Source organism: Triturus cristatus, chromosome 6 (genome assembly GCF_964204655.1).
Source record: "Triturus cristatus chromosome 6, aTriCri1.1, whole genome shotgun sequence".
NCBI classification, from domain to species: domain Eukaryota; kingdom Metazoa; phylum Chordata; class Amphibia; order Caudata; family Salamandridae; genus Triturus; species Triturus cristatus.
The window spans coordinates 1,240,231,211-1,240,250,405 of NC_140589.1; the positions used below are offsets into that span (position 1 = coordinate 1,240,231,211).

At 44.7% G+C, this 19,195-nt stretch overlaps 1 protein-coding gene across 1 annotated transcript in view; it reads left to right on the forward strand.

Annotated features, from left to right (window-relative positions):
* Positions 1 to 19,195, forward strand: part of BIRC6 (baculoviral IAP repeat containing 6) — a 1,973,616-nt gene that overhangs the window by 142,804 nt on the left and 1,811,617 nt on the right. Inside the window, exon 5 of the mRNA XM_085609819.1 lies at positions 17,591 to 17,702. Within this exon, the coding sequence (XP_085465945.1) occupies positions 17,591 to 17,702 (112 nt within the window). The remainder of the gene's footprint in view (positions 1 to 17,590; positions 17,703 to 19,195) is intronic.

The window sequence follows — 19,195 nt, forward strand, 5'->3', positions numbered from 1 at the left end:
AATTGAGCGATGTCACGTTTAGCGATCATATAACCCAGCGTCACCCATCGCGTCTGTGGAACCGAGTAGTCGGTTGGTTCCCACACATTCAGCAGGCATCTCCTTGCTTCAGGCACCAGCACGACATGCGTAACCGCTCGCAGGACCTCATGCACACCACGCCAAAATCGCTCCACCCTCGGACATTCCCACAGAATATGTAAAAAAGTCGACAATGCACCGCACCCACGCCTACACAGTCCATCCTCGGCATAGCCCATACGCAGAAGTCCTGGCCCCGTCATGTACACCCGGTGAAGTATCTTAAGCTGGACGAAGCGAAGGCGAGCCGGGATGGCCACCTCCTTCGGGGAGGCCACCGCGGAAATCCAGTCCTCGTCGTCCAGCTCCAACCCATCGGCAACCCAAGCCTCGCGGAGCCCAGTCAGTAAGCCCGAGCGGTCATTAATCAACTTCTTGTAGATGAGGGAGATCGTGCTGTCCGGAACGTGGCCATCTAGCACTCTATCCTCCAATGGGGAGGACTCCGGGATGGCGGCCACGTCTGGGAAAACTGAACCCAGAGCGTGACGGACCTGCAGGTATCGAAAGTATTCACTGCCCTGCAGCTGAAACTCCGCCTGCAGTGTCTCAAATGTTTTGAATCCTCCCCTCGTCCAGAGGTCCCCCACTGTGCTAATGCCTATCGTGTCCCACCTATCGAAGCCCCTCGAGGTCCATAGGGAGCCCAACCTCTCAGACGCATACAACGGTGACGCCCGGGTCAAACGGTCCTTCCATCCCATAGCTGCATTTATATGTTCATTTTAAAGGAAGCCTGATGTACCACAACAAGGGTTTGTTACGTGGCAAAATCGAAAAGGTTTGTTTGTCACTGTATTTCCAAGAACCTGGACCTGCTAAAGCTTACCGTTCAGGATATGGTTGCCTACCTTTTGCTCTTCAGGCCTTGCCTACACCTTTATTCACTTATACTTAGCTTCAGTCCCAGCCTGCATACGAAACAGGAACACTCGTCCCTCTTCAGATTCCCAACTATTAAGGTCTTCATGGAATGTTGGGAGGGTAGTACCCCCCTTCTATAGTACCTCCTGCATGGAATCTCCGTGTACTCATCTCCAGGCTGATAGGACCGCCATTTAAACCAATGTGCATTTGTGCACCCTTCAGTTTCTCTCCTGGAAGATGACCTTCCAAGTGTCAGTTACTTCACTTAGTTGTATTAGTGAACTCCTTTTGTTCAGACTGCAAGAATCCTAGATCCAGTTGCTCAAGCACTCGGGTTGTCTTTAGAATCAACTCTATGTTTCTCCCTAATGTGGCATCTTCCTTCCACCTTATTGAAACAATATAGCTCTGTCTTCTTTATACAACCGGACTCTGTTGTGGAAAGAGCACTACACATGTTGGCTATCAGGAGAGCTCTCATGTACTACATTGGTTGGACCTAGCCCTTGCATCAATCAGATCAGCTGTTTGTCTCATTTGTGAAGCCTCAGAGGTCATCCAAAGACGGGCATGGCTAGGTGGATAGTCGAATGTATTGAGACCTGCTATCACAAGCAAAGAGTGTTCCAGCTGCTCCATAGTGTGCACACTCTACCTGCAAAAAACCAACCATGGCCTTCCTAGGTAACATCTCACTAGCATTTATTTGTAAGGCAGCCATCTAGTCAATACCACACACCTTTACCAAGCTCTACTATGTGTACATCTTAACTCTTCAGCAGGTCTTGCTAGGCCAGTTAGTGTTAAAGAAATCATTCCAGACAGCCGTGTTATGCACACGCTAGCCACCACTTGAGGAACAGACTGCTTTACAGACTAAGATAAGCATGTGTATTAACAGCTACACATGCTACAAACGGAAAATGCTCTAAACATCTGTTTGTTGCATATAGTGCTGTAGATTAATATGTGTGCTTCTCTTCTCTGGATTGTCATTGCATATCTCCTGCTTTATGTATTTTTACTTCACATTGACCTTGACACCACTTATTTAAATTTACACTCCATGCATGTTCTCAGCTGTTGTGTGACAAATAATCTACATCGTCGGTGCCCATGCGCAGTGTACACCACGAGAAGTCACATCACATATCATGATTTGAGAGACTTCTTCGAAAAAACTACTTGTAAACGTCTGGACCCAACATTGGATGCTAGGGAGTATGTTAAGCATGTGAATCTACAGCAACACTGGACGGTACGAACAGAGGCTTACAAGGAAAGTAACATTTTCCTTTCCATTTTTAAAAGAGAAAAGAAGAAAGAAAAAAGTTGTAGTAGGCATGTTGTTCTATGAGGAGGAAACAAAACTGGCTGTCACTTTGCAACTGCCAAGAACCTCCTCAATATCTGCATTTGTAAAGCGTCTAGCTATCCTTTGATCATCTTGACAGTCTGCTAAAAGACATGGGAGTTCTCATCTACCTCTGCTTTCATTCCTGTGGCTCTGCCTCAGGCAGGATGGTTCTTCATACATTTATTGAAGATATGCTAGAGAGCTGGTTTTACAAATAAGTAACAATCCTTTCTCTATCCTGGGATCTTCATTCATGTTTAGAAACACTGAATAGAAGAGCCCTGTTATTCCTTTCTAAGGCAGTGGAAAGTTTCAAATAAATGTAAGTGAGAGAAAAATGACAAATATGGTAGGGCTAGTCTCGAACCTGGTCTGGGTTAACGGGATCAGTTTGTTGGAGTAGTTGTGAGCCTACCCCGGACCAGGTGTCCGCATCTGGGAAAACAAGGTCATTGGAAGCGAAACAAGCATTTGCAATGCAATAGGTCTCGCATTTGAGAGTTCGAGCTATTGGCGATGTAAAGGACAATCGTTTTGGTTTGGAGTACAGTGGATTTATTAACAGATACGTAGCTGCAGCACTGCCTAGAGAACTTAGAATGAGTAGTTACCACTGTGACTAGAGACACAGCAGCAGCACTGTGTAGAGGACTTAGCATGGAGGAGTTACCGATGGGACCAAAGAAGCAGCTGCAGTACTGTCTAGAGGACTTAGAATGAAGAATTACCACTAGGGCCAGAGGAGCAGGTAACAGCACAGCCTAGAGGATTTAAAATGAATAATTATCGACAGGACTAGAGAAACCGCTAGCAGCATTGCTTAGAGGACTTAGATTGAGGAATTGGGTACAGAGAAGCAGCACTGTCTAGAAGACTTAGAAGGAGGAATTGCCAACGGGACCGGAGTAGCAGCTAGTAGCATGGTCTGGAATGTTTAGAATGATGAATTACCAAGAGGACCAGAGTAGCAGCTAGCAGCACTGTCTGGAGAACTTGGAATGAGGAATTGCCACTGGGACCAGAGAAGAAGTTGCAGCTCTTTCTAGAGGTGTTAAAATGAAGAATTACCGCTAAGAGTAGAGAAGTGGCTAGCAGCACTGCCTAGAGGACTAAGAACAAGGAATTACAACTTGGACCAGAGAAGCAGCTAGCAGCACTGTCTCAAGGTCTAGGAATGAGGAATTACCACTGGGAACTGAAACACAGCTGCAGCACTGTCTAGAGGAGTGAGAATGTGAAATTACCACTGGGAACAGAGACACAGCTGCAGTACTGCCTTCGGATTTAGAATGTGGAATTACCGATGGGATCAGTTTGAAGTAAAATGGTTAAAGATTTGGTTCATGTATTTGTAAAACACAACTGTGTGAGTGTAGCCATATGACAACTTTTAGCAAAGTGGAAGCTTGTCACCGACACAAACCTTTTGTCGGAAGCAGGCGCCAGGATGGAATCCAGAGATGGCCCAAGAAAGAAGTAGACTTGCCGTTGTTGTTCTTCAGCAGACCTGCGTGAATATACGAGGCACTACATTAGCATGCCAGTAAAGATTATCACTGTCACAAATTGCATTTGTGTTTTTGTAATGCACTAAGACCTAAAGTTAATTACATAGTGTGACGTCACATAAAATATTCCCAAATTATTTGTAGTCTGTAATACTTACAAACACAGACAACAAAAAACAGATTTTAAAAAAGAGCACATCCTCGCAACGCAGAGCTAATGATGGGATAAATAACTCATTCAACATGAAGTGCGCTTTCCGTGAAGCATGGGGCGCTCTTACAATTTTCAAATCTGGAGGAATAGATTAATTAAGGCTGAGTTTTTTTAAATTTACCAGTCTAATGCAAAGCAATGAAATACCGTTGTATTCCCCTAACAATGTACAAAAGGTAGTTTATGAGGGAAAAAAGGTAAATCCTTATGGCGGCTGCAACAGCACCTCTGTATTGAATTTCTTCTGGCTAAACGGTCTCAAAGCAAGAGATTTGTAACCTATGCGTGCTACATAAATCAGGACGAAACTACTATGTACTTTGTAAAATAGAAAATGTGTGTGTTCATCTGAGAAGTGACGTGTGTGTGTGTGTGTGTTCATTTGAAGCATTCTACGCTCTCATCTAGTGGCCGTTGTGGACTTTAGAATTGTGGAACTTAGTATTTAGGACCGAAATCCTGGTTGTTTTTGAGCTGACATGAAGCGTGTACCGTACTGAGTGTAAAATGTTCCTTCCAATTTTGATGCCAAAAAAGCATGGTTTTCAATAAAGTGCAAAGCTTTTGTTTAAAATAAAGTTGTAAATTTGGTCTTCCGACCTTAACGCCACACCTCTACGTTTTTTCTTTTGCTGAAGCTCCCAAACGCGTTAAATACAAAAACTATGCATGCCACTTGAAGAATATCACATGAAAAATTCCTTTTATTTTTCACTGTCAAACGTGTCTTAATTTGTGAAGTGGTTTTTGCCGGTCACATACAGGTTTTTGGTCATTTATTGTTGCCAACATGCTGAATTAAATTGAAAAAGGCGTACAGTGTCCCATGGCGAACTCAATAATGAAAGTTGAAGTGCGGCAGCTGTGAAGCGAGATGATCCACGCTGATCAAATGAAGCAAAACTTGTACAGTTGTGGGAAGTACTTAAAACGCAGTCAACCCCCTCCCCAAAAAAAGATGAAAACAAAAGAAAGGCACGTATCCTCCGAATGTGGCCGCGATGATGTAATAAAATGAACCAGGCTCAGTGAAGCGTGAACAATCAACAATATGAAATCCTGGGGTCTACAATAATATTTGAAAAGTGTGCGTGTGCAGTGCTTGTTCCCAATTTGAACCCCAACAAGCAGTCTGATTTCTCAAGGAGGCATTTCGAAAGAAAAACAGCAATTCTTAGAGAAAGGATGTGGCGTAACTTGGAACTGGGGAACCTGGTTCGAGTCTAGCGATAGTTCTCCCAACCTAACAAACAGAAATATACAAAGTGGCAATGCTGCATGTAACTGGGTTAGTCGCTAGAGGCAAGAACCACCCACGCAGAGGAGGGATAAATTAGATCAATTAGCCACTGAATGGAAAGGAATTTTGAAAAGCACACACAGGAAAAAATGCCAACCAAGGGGCGTGCTGCAAGCCCCTCTGAGGAGATACACCATGTCTTGAAGCAGCGCATGCGCTGCTTAGGCGAGACCTAATAACAGGACCATTACTGTTCTAGAGATGATGCCGAGGACATTTTGAGGTAATGGGTAGTTTGTAGAATTTTGAGGTGGTGTGACCTTGTGAAAGAAACATTTGTAATTTTGGAATGAGTTGAGATTTAGAGAGAGGACCCATTTTAGTGATCTTTGCTTTAATTTTGAGAAAGTCTTAAAAGTCTAGATTAGATAGGTTATGTTTATGTTGTAAGGGCGAGAAAGGTCGCGGACCGGAGGTATCGTATAAGTTAGAAATCGTAATCCCTTTGGCAGCCCACAAATGTCCAAACTCACAAGAGATGTTAGTGAATAGTTCTTATGATACCAGAGGGATGTCCTAGTTGAGGCACGGATGATAGTTTCCAATAACAAGTCAATGGGAAGCATAGCGGCTAGAGTGTCCCTGAGAATTATATGTGATTGGCAGTAGGGATAGTTTGAAATCGTCAGAGTGGATGAGAGCGGAAAGAGAAGGCATATAGCAGTCTGAACCTCGAGCCAGATAGGTTTGTGTAGGGTCAAACCACCTTGCACCTTGGGAGGCCAAGTAAACTATATGATAACTGGCCCAATCCGGGTACATGCAGCTGCCAGCTTTCTTGGGCATTCTCAATTTCTTGAGTCTTATGCATGGTTTTTTATTGTCCCAGCGAAGAGTGAAACAGCCTTATGTTCGAGGCATATGAGCTGCAGATTATACACTGTGCATAGATCACCATCTGGTGTTGGGCCAGGATGTTTGCAGTTTGTTTTTCCTCTTGGAAAGTCTTTGGAAGTCACGAGTTCGGTGACTCCTCCTTTGGTTCGTATTGCACATGGGCGTCGGCTCCATCCTCAGATTGTTTTTTCCCGCCATCGGGCTCGGATGTAATACTTCGCGCTCCGGTTCCGAACTTTCCAGTTCACCGATCGACGCACAATTCCTCGCTCATCGAGCTTCTTCAAAGATATAAATCCTCTTACTCATCTTCTCTTCGGCACTTCTTCGATTCCGGTGGTCGATGGCGGCCTTCGGGCCTATTCCGGCTCCGGTCTCAGCTGATGGAAAGAACTCCCTTTAAGAAGTGCCCTCGATGTGGGTCCAAATTTCCCCACACCGATCTCCATGAGGTGTGCAAACTCTGCCTCTCCCAAGAACACGAGGCCTGAGACTGTCCCGCCTGCAAGTCTTTTCGCTCAAAGAAGACCATTCGAGATCGACGGGCTAGACGCAACATGGCGCACTCCTCGACCTCCGCTCCAGTCGACATCTTCGGGGACGACGTCGAAGCTCCGGGACAGCAGGACATCGAACAGGAGGACGACTACCTCGTCAGCGCTTCCGAGGCCGACGACTCAGATGTGGAGGACATCACCCCGGCACAGCGGGTTGTGAGTACAATTCCCCATCCCACGCCCACGCTGATACCGAAAAAGGCTTCGGTCACACCTTCGCCTCCGGGCCTAGGCAAGACCAAGGACACTGCTTCTCACACCCCACCTTCGGGCCCGGTAAAGAAGCCTATTAAGCCTTCCGGCAGCTCGGGCTCGAGCCAGCCGACCACCGGTGCCGAGAAACACCCTTCGGCACTGAAGAAAAAATCGGCCTCCACCTCCACACCGAATCCGACACCGAAGCCTTCGGGGTCGAAACCTGCCCCTCCGGCGCCGACCAAACATCACAAGACCCTCGGCACCGACACTCCCGTGCCGAGAACTTCTTCGGCACCGACCAAAAAAACGGAGGTTCCAAGGAAGCATGGCTTCGATAAACCTAAAAAGCCGTCGGCCCCGAAACCTTCGGCGCCGACCGAACAACCAGTGTCACAGGAGCTTTTCACACCGGATCCTTTGTAAAAAACCCTCACCAAGGATCCAAAGACTGGACACTTGATATTGTCTTCAAAAAAGAGACACTTGGACAAGCCAGCTCCACCTCCACCTCCACCTCCACCTCCAAAGAGAAAGGACATTTCTACCTCTCCTTTAAGGGTGCCTTCCCCACCTCCTCCTCCTCCACCCTCTCCACCGCCACCCCCTCCACCTCATCGTTCCCCCATCTTGTCTCCTGTCCCAGACGATTTGGGGGACCCTTACTATGATCCAGCAGATGTGCCACAAGATCCCACCCCTACTGGATCTCCAGACCCATGGGATGATTATAACAATCCGGACATCCCAGATGTCCCACAGGATGACCTTTATCCATCTAGGCCATCCCCTCCTGAAGATTCCTTGGGTTTTCACCATTTGTTACCGTGGGCGGCACACTACCACGGGGTGGAGTTACATACCGACCCAGTGGAGGAGGATTTTCTCCTAGACACCTTTGACGATACACATAGGTCCACTGCCATTCTACCTATGTTAAAGGGCGTAATTAAACATGCCCCTGAGGTTTTCAAAGACCCAGTCAGGGCCAGGGTCCTAAACCCTCGGATAGAGAAAAAATACAAAGCCGCCCCCACAGACCCTTCTTACATTAAAGGCCCTGCACCATTAGACTCCCTAGTGGTATCTACAGCTAGGAAGCGCTTAAATTCTCAGACGTCAGGCGAGGTGCCCCCACCTGACAAAGAATCCAAGCTCCTAGATGCGTCAGGGAAGCGCACTGCGTCACAAGCGGCCAATATCTGGCGTATTGCCAATACGCAAGCACTGTTGGCCCGTTACGACAGGGCGCATTATGATGAGCTAGAGACCATCATGCACCATCTCCCTGAAAAGTACAAGACTAGGGCTAATGAACTTATTCAAGAGGGAAAAACAATAACCAATACCTCGATACGATGTGCCCTAGATGCAGCAGATACAGCCTCCAGGGCCATAAACACCAGTGTCCTTCTCCGTCGCCATGCCTGGCTCAGGGTTTCAGGGTTTAAACCAGAGGTACAAGCCTCCATATTAAATCACCCTTTCTACCAAGATCATCTATTTGGCCCTAAAGTAGACGAAACCCTCGAAAAAATGAAAAAAGATACAGACACGGCGAAATCTATGGGAGCCCTACAGACACAGACTCCCAGGCACTCCTTTCGCCGTTCTTCCTTTCGGGGCACGGGCAGAGGCTACTCCTCGGACAGTGCGTCCACGTCCTATAAATCCCCTCCTCAATCTACCTTCACGAAGGGTTATGAAAGAGGCGGATACAGAGGCAATAATAATAAGGGCAGAGGCAAAACAAATACCGCCCGCTCTGCCACACCTCCTGCCCAATGACTTTCCCCCGCTCCCTCCAGACCATTCCACTCTGGTCGGAGGCAGACTACAACATTTCCTTCACGTCTGGGAGACAATCACCTCAGACAGATGGGTGACACAAATTATTCTGTCAGGGTATTGCCTGGAATTAACATCAACACCCCCCAACATTCCACCCAGGCACCGCCCTATGTCGCAAGAACATACTGCGCTACTAACACAAGAGGTGATCTCCCTCCTGCAAAAAGGAGCAATAGAGCAGGTCCCCATAAATCAACAAAATTTAGGGGTCTACTCCCTGTACTTTCTAATTCCAAAGACAGACGAGACCCTACGACCTATCTTAGATCTCAGACCTCTAAACACCTACATTCATTCAGACCATTTTCACATGGTAACCCTCCAACAGGTTCTTCCACTTCTCTCCCAGAACGATTTTCTCACCACTCTGGACTTGAAAGACGCGTACTTTCACATCCCAGTACACCAGTCTCACAGAAAGTACCTCAGGTTTGTGGTAGACGGACAACACTACCAGTTCAAGGTGCTCCCGTTCGGGGTAACAACAGCACCAAGGGTTTTCACCAAGTGCCTGGCAGTAGTGGCTGCACACCTCAGAAGACAGCACATTCACGTCTTCCCTTATCTGGACGATTGGCTGATAAAAGCCACGTCCTACCAACAATGTGTGCAACATACCGCCGCTATGGTCCAACTACTTCACCAGCTAGGTTTCACGGTGAACCACCAAAAATCCCACCTGATGCCATCACACACAAAACAGTATCTCGGTGCCACCATAGACACCTCAAAAGCCATAGCCTATCCCAATCCTGCCAGGATTGCAAAAATACAGGCGCTGCGTCAGAAATTCCTATTTCTACACTCTCTCCCAGCAAGAGTGTTTATGCAGCTCATAGGGATGATGGCCTCTTGCATCTTTATAGTGCCCCATGCAAGACTCCAAATGCGTCCACTCCAAGAGTGCTTGGCGCACCAGTGGAACCAGGCCCAGGGACAGCTGACAGATCTGGTGTTGGTAGACGGCCGCACCCATCGCTCTCTGCAGTGGTGGAACACCACAAACCTTTCCAGAGGTCGACCGTTCCTGGACCCGGTCCCACAAATAATCCTAACAGCAGATGCAACGCTCTCCGGCTGGGGAGCTCATCTGTTGCATCTCACAGCACAGGGCACGTGGACGCCGCAACAGAAGTTACTCCACATCAACCATCTGGAGTTACTGGCGATCTTCCTCGCCCTAAAATCCTTCCAGGCGCAGATTTCAGGCAAGGCAGTCCTCATTCGCACAGACAACATGACTGCCATGTACTACATTCAAAAACAGGGGGGCACACACTCTCCACAGCTCTCTGTTAGCACAGAGCATATGGAGATGGGCAATTCCACAAAAGATTTTTCTCCTAGCCCAACACGTCCCAGGAGTACAAAACACAGTGGCAGATCTGCTGAGCAGGCAGACACAGCAGATCCACGAGTGGGAACTTCACCCACAGGTTCTTCACCCGTGCTTTCAGAAGTGGGGGCATCCACACATAGACCTATTCGCCACCCACGAAAACAAAAAATCCCAAGCTTCGCCGCCAGATATCCACACCCATTGTCCGAAGGCAATGCGATATGGATGAACTGGTCAAACAAATTTGCATACGCTTTTCCACCTCTCCCACTAATTCCATTAGTGGTGCAAAAGCTACAGCAGCATTCCCTAACTCTGATCCTGGTAGCTCCAACATGGGTAAGACAACCGTGGTACACCACACTGCTGGAACTCTCAGTAGTACCACACCAAAAGCTACGCCTCTCGCCATGCCTACTAACCCAGAACCATGGAGAGATCAGGCACCCGGACCCAGCTCAACTCAACCTTGCGATCTGGCTCCTGAGGTCCTAGAATTTGGATACCTTAACCTTCCCCCTGATTGCATGAACATTATATGGGAAGCTAGGCGCCCTACTACTAGGGCGTGCTATGCAGCAAAGTGGAAAAGATTTGTTGTTTACTGCCATAACAATGCAATCAATCCTTTAAATGTATCCATACAGCACATTATATGTTATTTACTCCATTTACAAAGGTGTAACCTAGCATATACTTCCATTCGGCTACACCTCGCGGCAATTGCTGCCTATTTACAAAATAGGCAGCACCTCTCACTTGTCAAAGTGCCTGCCATCAAGGTCTTTATGGAAGGCCTCAAAAGAGTAATTCCACCCAGAGTCCCACCCTCACCTGTTTGGAACTTGAATATAGTTCTCACACGGTTAATGGGACCCCCTTTCGAACCATTACATAAGTGTGAGCTGCAATTTCTCACATGGAAAACAGCTTTTCTAGTGGCCATCACTTCCCTCAGAAGAGTTAGTGAAATACAGGCACTCACTATACAGGAACCTTTTCTTCAGATGCATCACAACAAGGTTGTACTCCGCACCAATCCCAAATTTCAACCCAAAGTCATTTCTCCATTCCATTTAAACCAGTCGGTAGAATTACCAGTCTTTTTCTCGCAACCCCAAACAGTTGCAGAAAGAGCCTTACACACACTGGATGTTAAAAGGGCTTTACTTTATTACATCCAGAGAACACAACCTTTCAGGAAAACCAAACCGCTATTTGTTTCCTTCTCCCCACCACACAAAGACAACCCTATTTCCAAATCAGGGATAGCTAGGTGGATTGTAAAATGCATACAGATTTGCTACCAAAAAGCAAAACGAACGCTGTCGGTTCCCCCTAAAGCCCACTCTACAAGGAAGATAGGGGCTTCTATGGCGTTCCTAGGGAACATACCACTAGATGACATCTGCAAGGCAGCAACATGGTCAACACCGCACACCTTCACAAAACATTACTGTGTAGATGTGCAAACCAAGCAACAAGCTAGTGTGGGCCAAGCTGTACTAAAAACACTGTTTCAAACGACTGCAACGGATGCCGGTGGTCGCCGCTAGGGTTGGGTACTGCTATGTAATCTATGCACAGTGTATAATCTGCAGCTCATATGCCTCGAACGGAATATGCTACTTACCAGTATGCATCTGTTCTTGGCATGTAGAGCTGCAGATATATACACGCCCACCCGCCTCCCCGGCTACCTGTATCTGTTCCAGTCTTATCTTATTTAGATACAATACACATGGGTTTCTTTACTGTTACTACTACGCTCCATCTTTCCCTGCTGGCGAAAAACAATCTGAGGATGGAGCCGAAGCCCATTCGCAATACGAACCAAAGGAGGAGTCACCGACCTCGTGACTTCCAAAGACTTTCCAAGAGGAAAAACAAACTGCAAACATCCGGGCCCAACACCAGATGGCGATCTATGCACAGTGTATAGATCTGCAGCTCTACATGCCAAGAACAGATGCATACTGGTAAGTAGCATATTCCTAACATTACGTAAGAATTCTGGGGAGAGGCGGGTGGGAAGCATACTCAATAAAATATTTATTAGTGGAGAGATCATCATCTTTATGGTTTCAAATCTACCCCACCAAGATATGTTCTTCGGGGATCAAGTCACTAGTTAGTCTTTTTAATCTTGTTTAGAGTTTTATCCTCATTGATAGAGACAGTCTTTCTAAGATCTCTGGAGAAGCCATATACTGTGGTATTTGAGGGTCGTTTTTAATTGGAAGTTAAATGAACCGGCCATTGCAGGGTGACTGTATATTGAGCGGCAAAATCTATGCCTTATCCCTATTCATAGAATAGCCTGATACCTTAGAAAAAATGTTGATACAAGAATGAATGGCGGTGATGGAGGACCCAGGGGACTAAGTAAATATTAAAATGTTGTCGGCATAAGCAGCCGTTTTGTATGAGGTATTATTAAAAAGGATGACCGGAATATCCAATGAAGTGTTTAGCATTAGTAAAAGGGGATCGATGGCTAGTAAAAACAGCAGCAGGGATAAAGGACAGCCGCGATGTGTACCCTGGTGAAGAGTAAGGGTTGAGAGAGGCATCCATCAGTTCTAATCCTTGCAGAAGGGCAGGAGTAAAGTGCCATTGTGATCTTAATAAACTCTTTACCAAGGCTGTTCCTGAATAGATTAAACACCCTAGCACACGTTATTTTATGATTAAGGTCAATTTCCCATATTATTCATAGTATAAAAAACACAAGCGAAGTCTTTTCGTTTTTCTGTCTTTTAATCCGAGTGTTCTTTAGCCTCTTTAGCCAACACGTGTTTCGTCGTCTCTGTAGTCTAATACACACGACTTGTTCACGGCTAAATAAGAAAACACAGAGTACGGTGTTTCAGTTTCAACAAACGAAAAAAGCTTACGGGGCAATAGTTTACAATTATATAACGAGTTGTTACATTGATTGTGAGCGTGTCTGTGCATATACAACATAAAAGTGAGTTTAGAAACAGTTGTGGGAGGGTATTTTAACATTGCATACCCTTCATTTTTGGTTAGGAAAACACACATGTGAATAGTGAAGGTTGTATGTGATTGAAATTAAATCTATATGAAAGATTCCCTGTGTCTCATACAACCTTAACCCAGGAAAAGGAACCTGAGTGCATATAGATGTCCAAAGGACAGGACCACCATTCTGGTCCAAAATGATAAAAGCCATGGGTGAAAAGTAAAACCACTAAAATCCAATCTTAAAACCATGCATTTAATATCTGGAAGGACATAGAAATCCAAAGAACAAACCTGTACTGTAATAAACAGAGTAATCTGAGGGGAAACAGGAGAAAAATGTATACACTGATATCAGTATACATAATATATAAATAAGGTGATAAAATGATTAAGTGTCCACAAACTCAGAAGAGAGGAAAACTAAATACGTACTCCTATTGTGGCGATAATTCCAGGCCACAATAATCCTGTGGCGTGGGGTACACGAGCAAATCCTTCTTAAGAGCGAGTCAGTTAATTGGTGCTCTGTATGGGTTGTCAATCCACAACCCTCGTTAATCCCTGGTTTCACGTCTTCATCAAGACACTGAAATAAACAGGAAATCAATGTTTTGCTAAGTCTAACTTCACAATTTTCTTACTCAAGAAAATATTCTTTACTTCACAAATGTGAAGTTAGTTCTTAAAAGGTGTCAAGCACGTCCTGTCCGGTTGCTATCTTATTACTTACTTAAGGTTTGTAGACTCCTTAACTCGTAACGAACGTCTCCCCACGCCGGTCTCCTCGAGTGCGAGTGCCGGGTTGCCGAGTAACCATTCTAAATAAACGTATTTGCGTGATCATGTGACCACGCGTAGCGCAATCACGTAGATTTCCAAGTCTCGCGTTATTAACGTATGGGTGAGATAAAGTAATGTTTGTGAATTCGATTATTAGGTAGGTGGCATAAATATAGGCGGTTCTAATGTCAGTGATATCATTCTCACTGTGACAGAACCAAATATCGGTAGTACTGTAGATTTAATCAAAAATAGCATGATCACGTGAACCCATATGTCGCGTGATCGTATCGGAATTCCGAAAAAATGCGCCATGTTTGTATGGGCAGTGGCAGTAAAAAAAGGTCAGTACGGAAAATATAAGATAAAGTAAAATTTGTAAATTCAATTGTTAGGTAGGTTGCATAAATATAGGCGGTTCTAAAGTCGGTGATATCAATCTCAGTGCGACAGACCCAAATATCGGTAGCACTGTAGATTTAATCAGAATAACACGATCACGTGAACCCATATGTCGCGTGGCCGTATCGGAATTCCGAAAAATGCGCCATGTTTGTATAAGCAATGTCAGTAAAAGTCTCTGGATTTCAAAGCACGGATAAAACATATGGGCAAGACCAAAAAAGCAGGTTTTTTGAATTCTATGAACGAAAGGTTATATATAAAGCATCTCTCTTAGATGCCACTTAATAACGATTTGTTAACATCCAATCAAATCCGCAATGCAAAGAATAGCCTTATGTGTCAAGGACCTCTCCTATAGAAGCCGGACCTAAACCAACACGCAATTTGATATTTATGAGTGGGGTGAAGTCGGTTTTTTTAAAAATAGTCATTCAACTATCTCATTATGTGTATGTTACCGTGTTATCGTGTTATTCTGATTAAATCTACAGTGCTACCGATATTTGGGTCTGTCGCACTGAGATTGATATCACCGACTTTAGAACCGCCTATATTTATGCAACCTACCTAACAATTGAATTTACAAATTTTACTTTATCTTATATTTTCCGTACTGACCTTTTTTTACTGCCACTGCCCATACAAACATGGCGCATTTTTTCGGAATTCCGATACGATCACGCGACATATGGGTTCACGTGATCATGCTATTTTTGATTAAATCTACAGTACTACCGATATTTGGTTCTGTCACAGTGAGAATGATATCACTGACATTAGAACCGCCTATATTTATGCCACCTACCTAATAATCGAATTCACAAACATTACTTTATCTCACCCATACGTTAATAACGCGAGACTTGGAAATCTACGTGATTGCGCTACGCGTGGTCACATGATCACGCAAATACGTTTATTTAGAATGGTTACTCGGCAACCCGGCACTCGCACTCGAGGAGACCGGCGTGGGGAGACGTTCGTTACGAGTTAAGGAGTCTACAAACCTTAAGTAAGTAATAAGATAGCAACCGGACAGGACGTGCTTGACACCTTTTAAGCACTAACTTCACATTTGTGAAGTAAAGAATATTTTCTTGAGTAAGAAAATTGTGAAGTTAGACTTAGCAAAACATTGATTTCCTGTTTATTTCAGTGTCTTGATGAAGACGTGAAACCAGGGATTAACGAGGGTTGTGGATTGACAACCCATACAGAGCACCAATTAACTGACTCGCTCTTAAGAAGGATTTGCTCGTGTACCCCACGCCACAGGATTATTGTGGCCTGGAATTATCGCCACAATAGGAGTACGTATTTAGTTTTCCTCTCTTCTGAGTTTGTGGACACTTAATCATTTTATCACCTTATTTATATATTATGTATACTGATATCAGTGTATACATTTTTCTCCTGTTTCCCCTCAGATTACTCTGTTTATTACAGTACAGGTTTGTTCTTTGGATTTCTATGTCCTTCCAGATATTAAATGCATGGTTTTAAGATTGGATTTTAGTGGTTTTACTTTTCACCCATGGCTTTTATCATTTTGGACCAGAATGGTGGTCCTGTCCTTTGGACATCTATATGCACTCAGGTTCCTTTTCCTGGGTTAAGGTTGTATGAGACACAGGGAATCTTTCATATAGATTTAATTTCAATCACATACAACCTTCACTATTCACATGTGTGTTTTCCTAACCAAAAATGAAGGGTATGCAATGTTAAAATACCCTCCCACAACTGTTTCTAAACTCACTTTTATGTTGTATATGCACAGACACGCTCACAATCAATGTAACAACTCGTTATATAATTGTAAACTATTGCCCCGTAAGCTTTTTTCGTTTGTTGAAACTGAAACACCGTACTCTGTGTTTTCTTATTTAGCCGTGAACAAGTCGTGTGTATTAGACTACAGAGACGACGAAACACGTGTTGGCTAAAGAGGCTAAAGAACACTCGGATTAAAAGACAGAAAAACGAAAAGACTTCGCTTGTGTTTTTTATACTATGAATAATATGGGAAATTGACCTTAATCATAAAATAACGTGTGCTAGGGTGTTTAATGTATGCATTTTTGTTGCTTTTGCCACAAATCCTTTGGGGGAGGCTGGTGGTTCTCCCTCACCTTTTAGCACCGTTCGTAATTAGTAAGTGACAGCGAATACTGGAAGTGTGAATACTTGTGGCGCCTATTCCCTATTACATATACCGCCGATTTCTGTTGAAACTGTTCCTGAATAGGATGGCTTTGAGATATGGCCCGGAAACTTTGTCAAACGCTTTTTCTGCGTCCAAGGCAATTGACACTGCCGGCAGAAAAAGCGTGTCGGAGGTCTTCTCAATAATGTGAGCAAAAGAATGATGTTATCACTAGCAAGTCGGCCTTTGATAAAGCCAGTTTGAGTAGGGATAACTAGTGTGGCAATCAAGGGGGCTAATCGAAATACCAGGATCTTAGCATAAATGTTAGGCCAGTCTCACTGATTAACACAGAAGCTATCATTTTCGGGATCAGAATATTCCTTGCCATCCTTGGGTATAATAACAATAGTGGCCTAAGAAGTCGTACCTGATACTTCGCTGGAAGTAGCAAAATGGGAGTGGGTCGATTTTAATGATGGCATAATTGTATTTAGAAAGGTTTTGTAAAACTCACCGGATCTGGTGCTTTACCAGTCGGCCTAGATTTGATGCCCCGTGCAATCTCTTCTTCCGAGATTGGATTGGCAAGGGCAAGCTAGTTCAGTATGCGAGACTTGCTTAATGGGCAAGGAGTCCATCGACATTGAATGGGGAGTAGACTGAGGAGGTGCACAGCTTTGAATACAAGTGTTAGAAATGTTTGAGGTTCATGTCCGAGGAACACTGGAGAGTGCCTTATTCGTCTTTACTTTTTTGGATAATAGTAGAGTTGCGCTTAAACTTTAGGTAGGCTGCCAAAGCTTTATTGAGGTAAAACAGGTACTTGCCTTTTTGGGCATGAACCCAAAGGTGGGCACGTTTGCTGAGGATGACATTGAGTTCATACTTGTTGAGTAATAAGTGGACTGTTTGGGGGTGGAGGGGGATCAAAGGGCCCCAGCCCACTATAGGCTTCTTGATATTGGGTTCAATAGAATGAATAGATACCATGGGTTAACACAGACCGAGTAGATAATGTGGCATTTATTAATAATTAGAGTATTTGACAGCATTACTTACTATCCATGTATATTGGATTATGGCACGCACATTCATCTGACCATGAACCATTTGAACCTCCCTTGGTGTTACATCCCGTTTTTTGTGTTGTTTTTTTTAAAAGGTCTTTGATGTACAGTGAAGCAAACAGGCGGGAGACTTTCACATCATGGCCTCATGTGGGGTATAGGTGGGCTCAACCTGATCCAATGGCTCAAGCAGGGTTCTACCACCAGGTAAATGTAAATCCGCATTTCATTTTTATTAAAATTGTACAATGGTTTTAATGAATTTTTAGAAGTTAAATTGTATGTTTTTTATTTAGTTCTTTCCTGTGGCCAGTGTATCTTCAATGTGTTGTATTCCTTCAAGCATGTACTGCACTTTAATATGACATATCTGGTGTTCTGATATTCAAGTGCTTTATTTAGTCGTGAGTTTTATATTTCTTATTACAAAAGTCATTCTACTGTGCGTAACCTTTTAAACATGGCTGCAACTATGTTAACAGTTGAGAATTTACAGATGGACATTAACGTGCTTACTTTATTGTAGGCATTTCAGTTGTAAATCTTATCAAGTGAGAGTTTTAATTTTTTACGTCTGTGCAAATAGTCCTGTTCACTGAAAGCGTGTTCACAGGATTTGAGATTTAGTTTTTTTAGTTGGCTGTTGATTAGTACAAGCTGCTGCCATTGGCAGCAGTATTTTGCAGCATCGTTGCTCCTAATTGTTATGTTTGGTGAATATTGTCTGGTTTGGATTCACATGATGTGCACTCTCATGTCATCTAGTGTTGGAATCAAAATATAGCACTTTATTTTTTATTATTTCGGCCTAGGCAGGAGTTTAATGACTTGAGACCATTTCTCCCGGCAAACAGCCCTGATTTTTAGGTCTCGCCTAGCGATGCAGCACATGCGTAGCTCGCGTGCGAGATCTATTGTTGTCGGGTTTGCTTTGGAAGTGGGGTGGAAGCTCCACCCATGCTTCTGATAGGCGCGCGGCACAAACGCTCGTTTTTCATTGCAAGGGAGGCATGTTTGTTCCCTCCCTGTCACCTGTTTGCCTCCCCTGCCCCGACTGGAGATTGTGCACACGCACGGCATCTCTTTTGCTCGCGGGGTTTCAGGCATTGAATCAGTCCAGTCATGATACAGTTTTAGTTGGTGTAGTACTGTGTGTGAGGCACAACGCGCGCATGGCGCGCTTTCACTTTGTGTCGTGTATATATTTGCCTGCCCATATATTCTAATCTATGCATATGGAAATGAGCACGCTTTCCGCCACCATCCGCGTCTTGATGAATGTTACGTGCCTGCGGTGTATTCAAAGTGTTCATTCAGCAGAGGGTGCGGGCCACGGTCTGTGCAAGCGGAGCTGCGCGTGTGCCTCTGAGCCGTAAGTTTCCCTTTCGAGAGCCTTTGCATGGAAATGAAAACTTAGGGAGGAGGGCGGGAGGGGTTGGAGGATGCGCCAATGGCTGTCACTGGGTGGCCCCTCATGCACAGGCTATTTAGTACATGCCGCATCTGTGTGTGTATGGGAGCCAGAGGCAGGACGGCCAGGGCAGAAGCAGGCGGCAGAGGGCAGACCGAGCAGGGCACCCACCGCAGCACCACTCACTCGGTAAGTGTCACGGCTATTGTGTGAAGTGTGGCATTCGCCTACTTGCAAACCCTTTAAACCCCATATGTTGGGCGTCACCTATGCAGGGTTTAATTCTTGA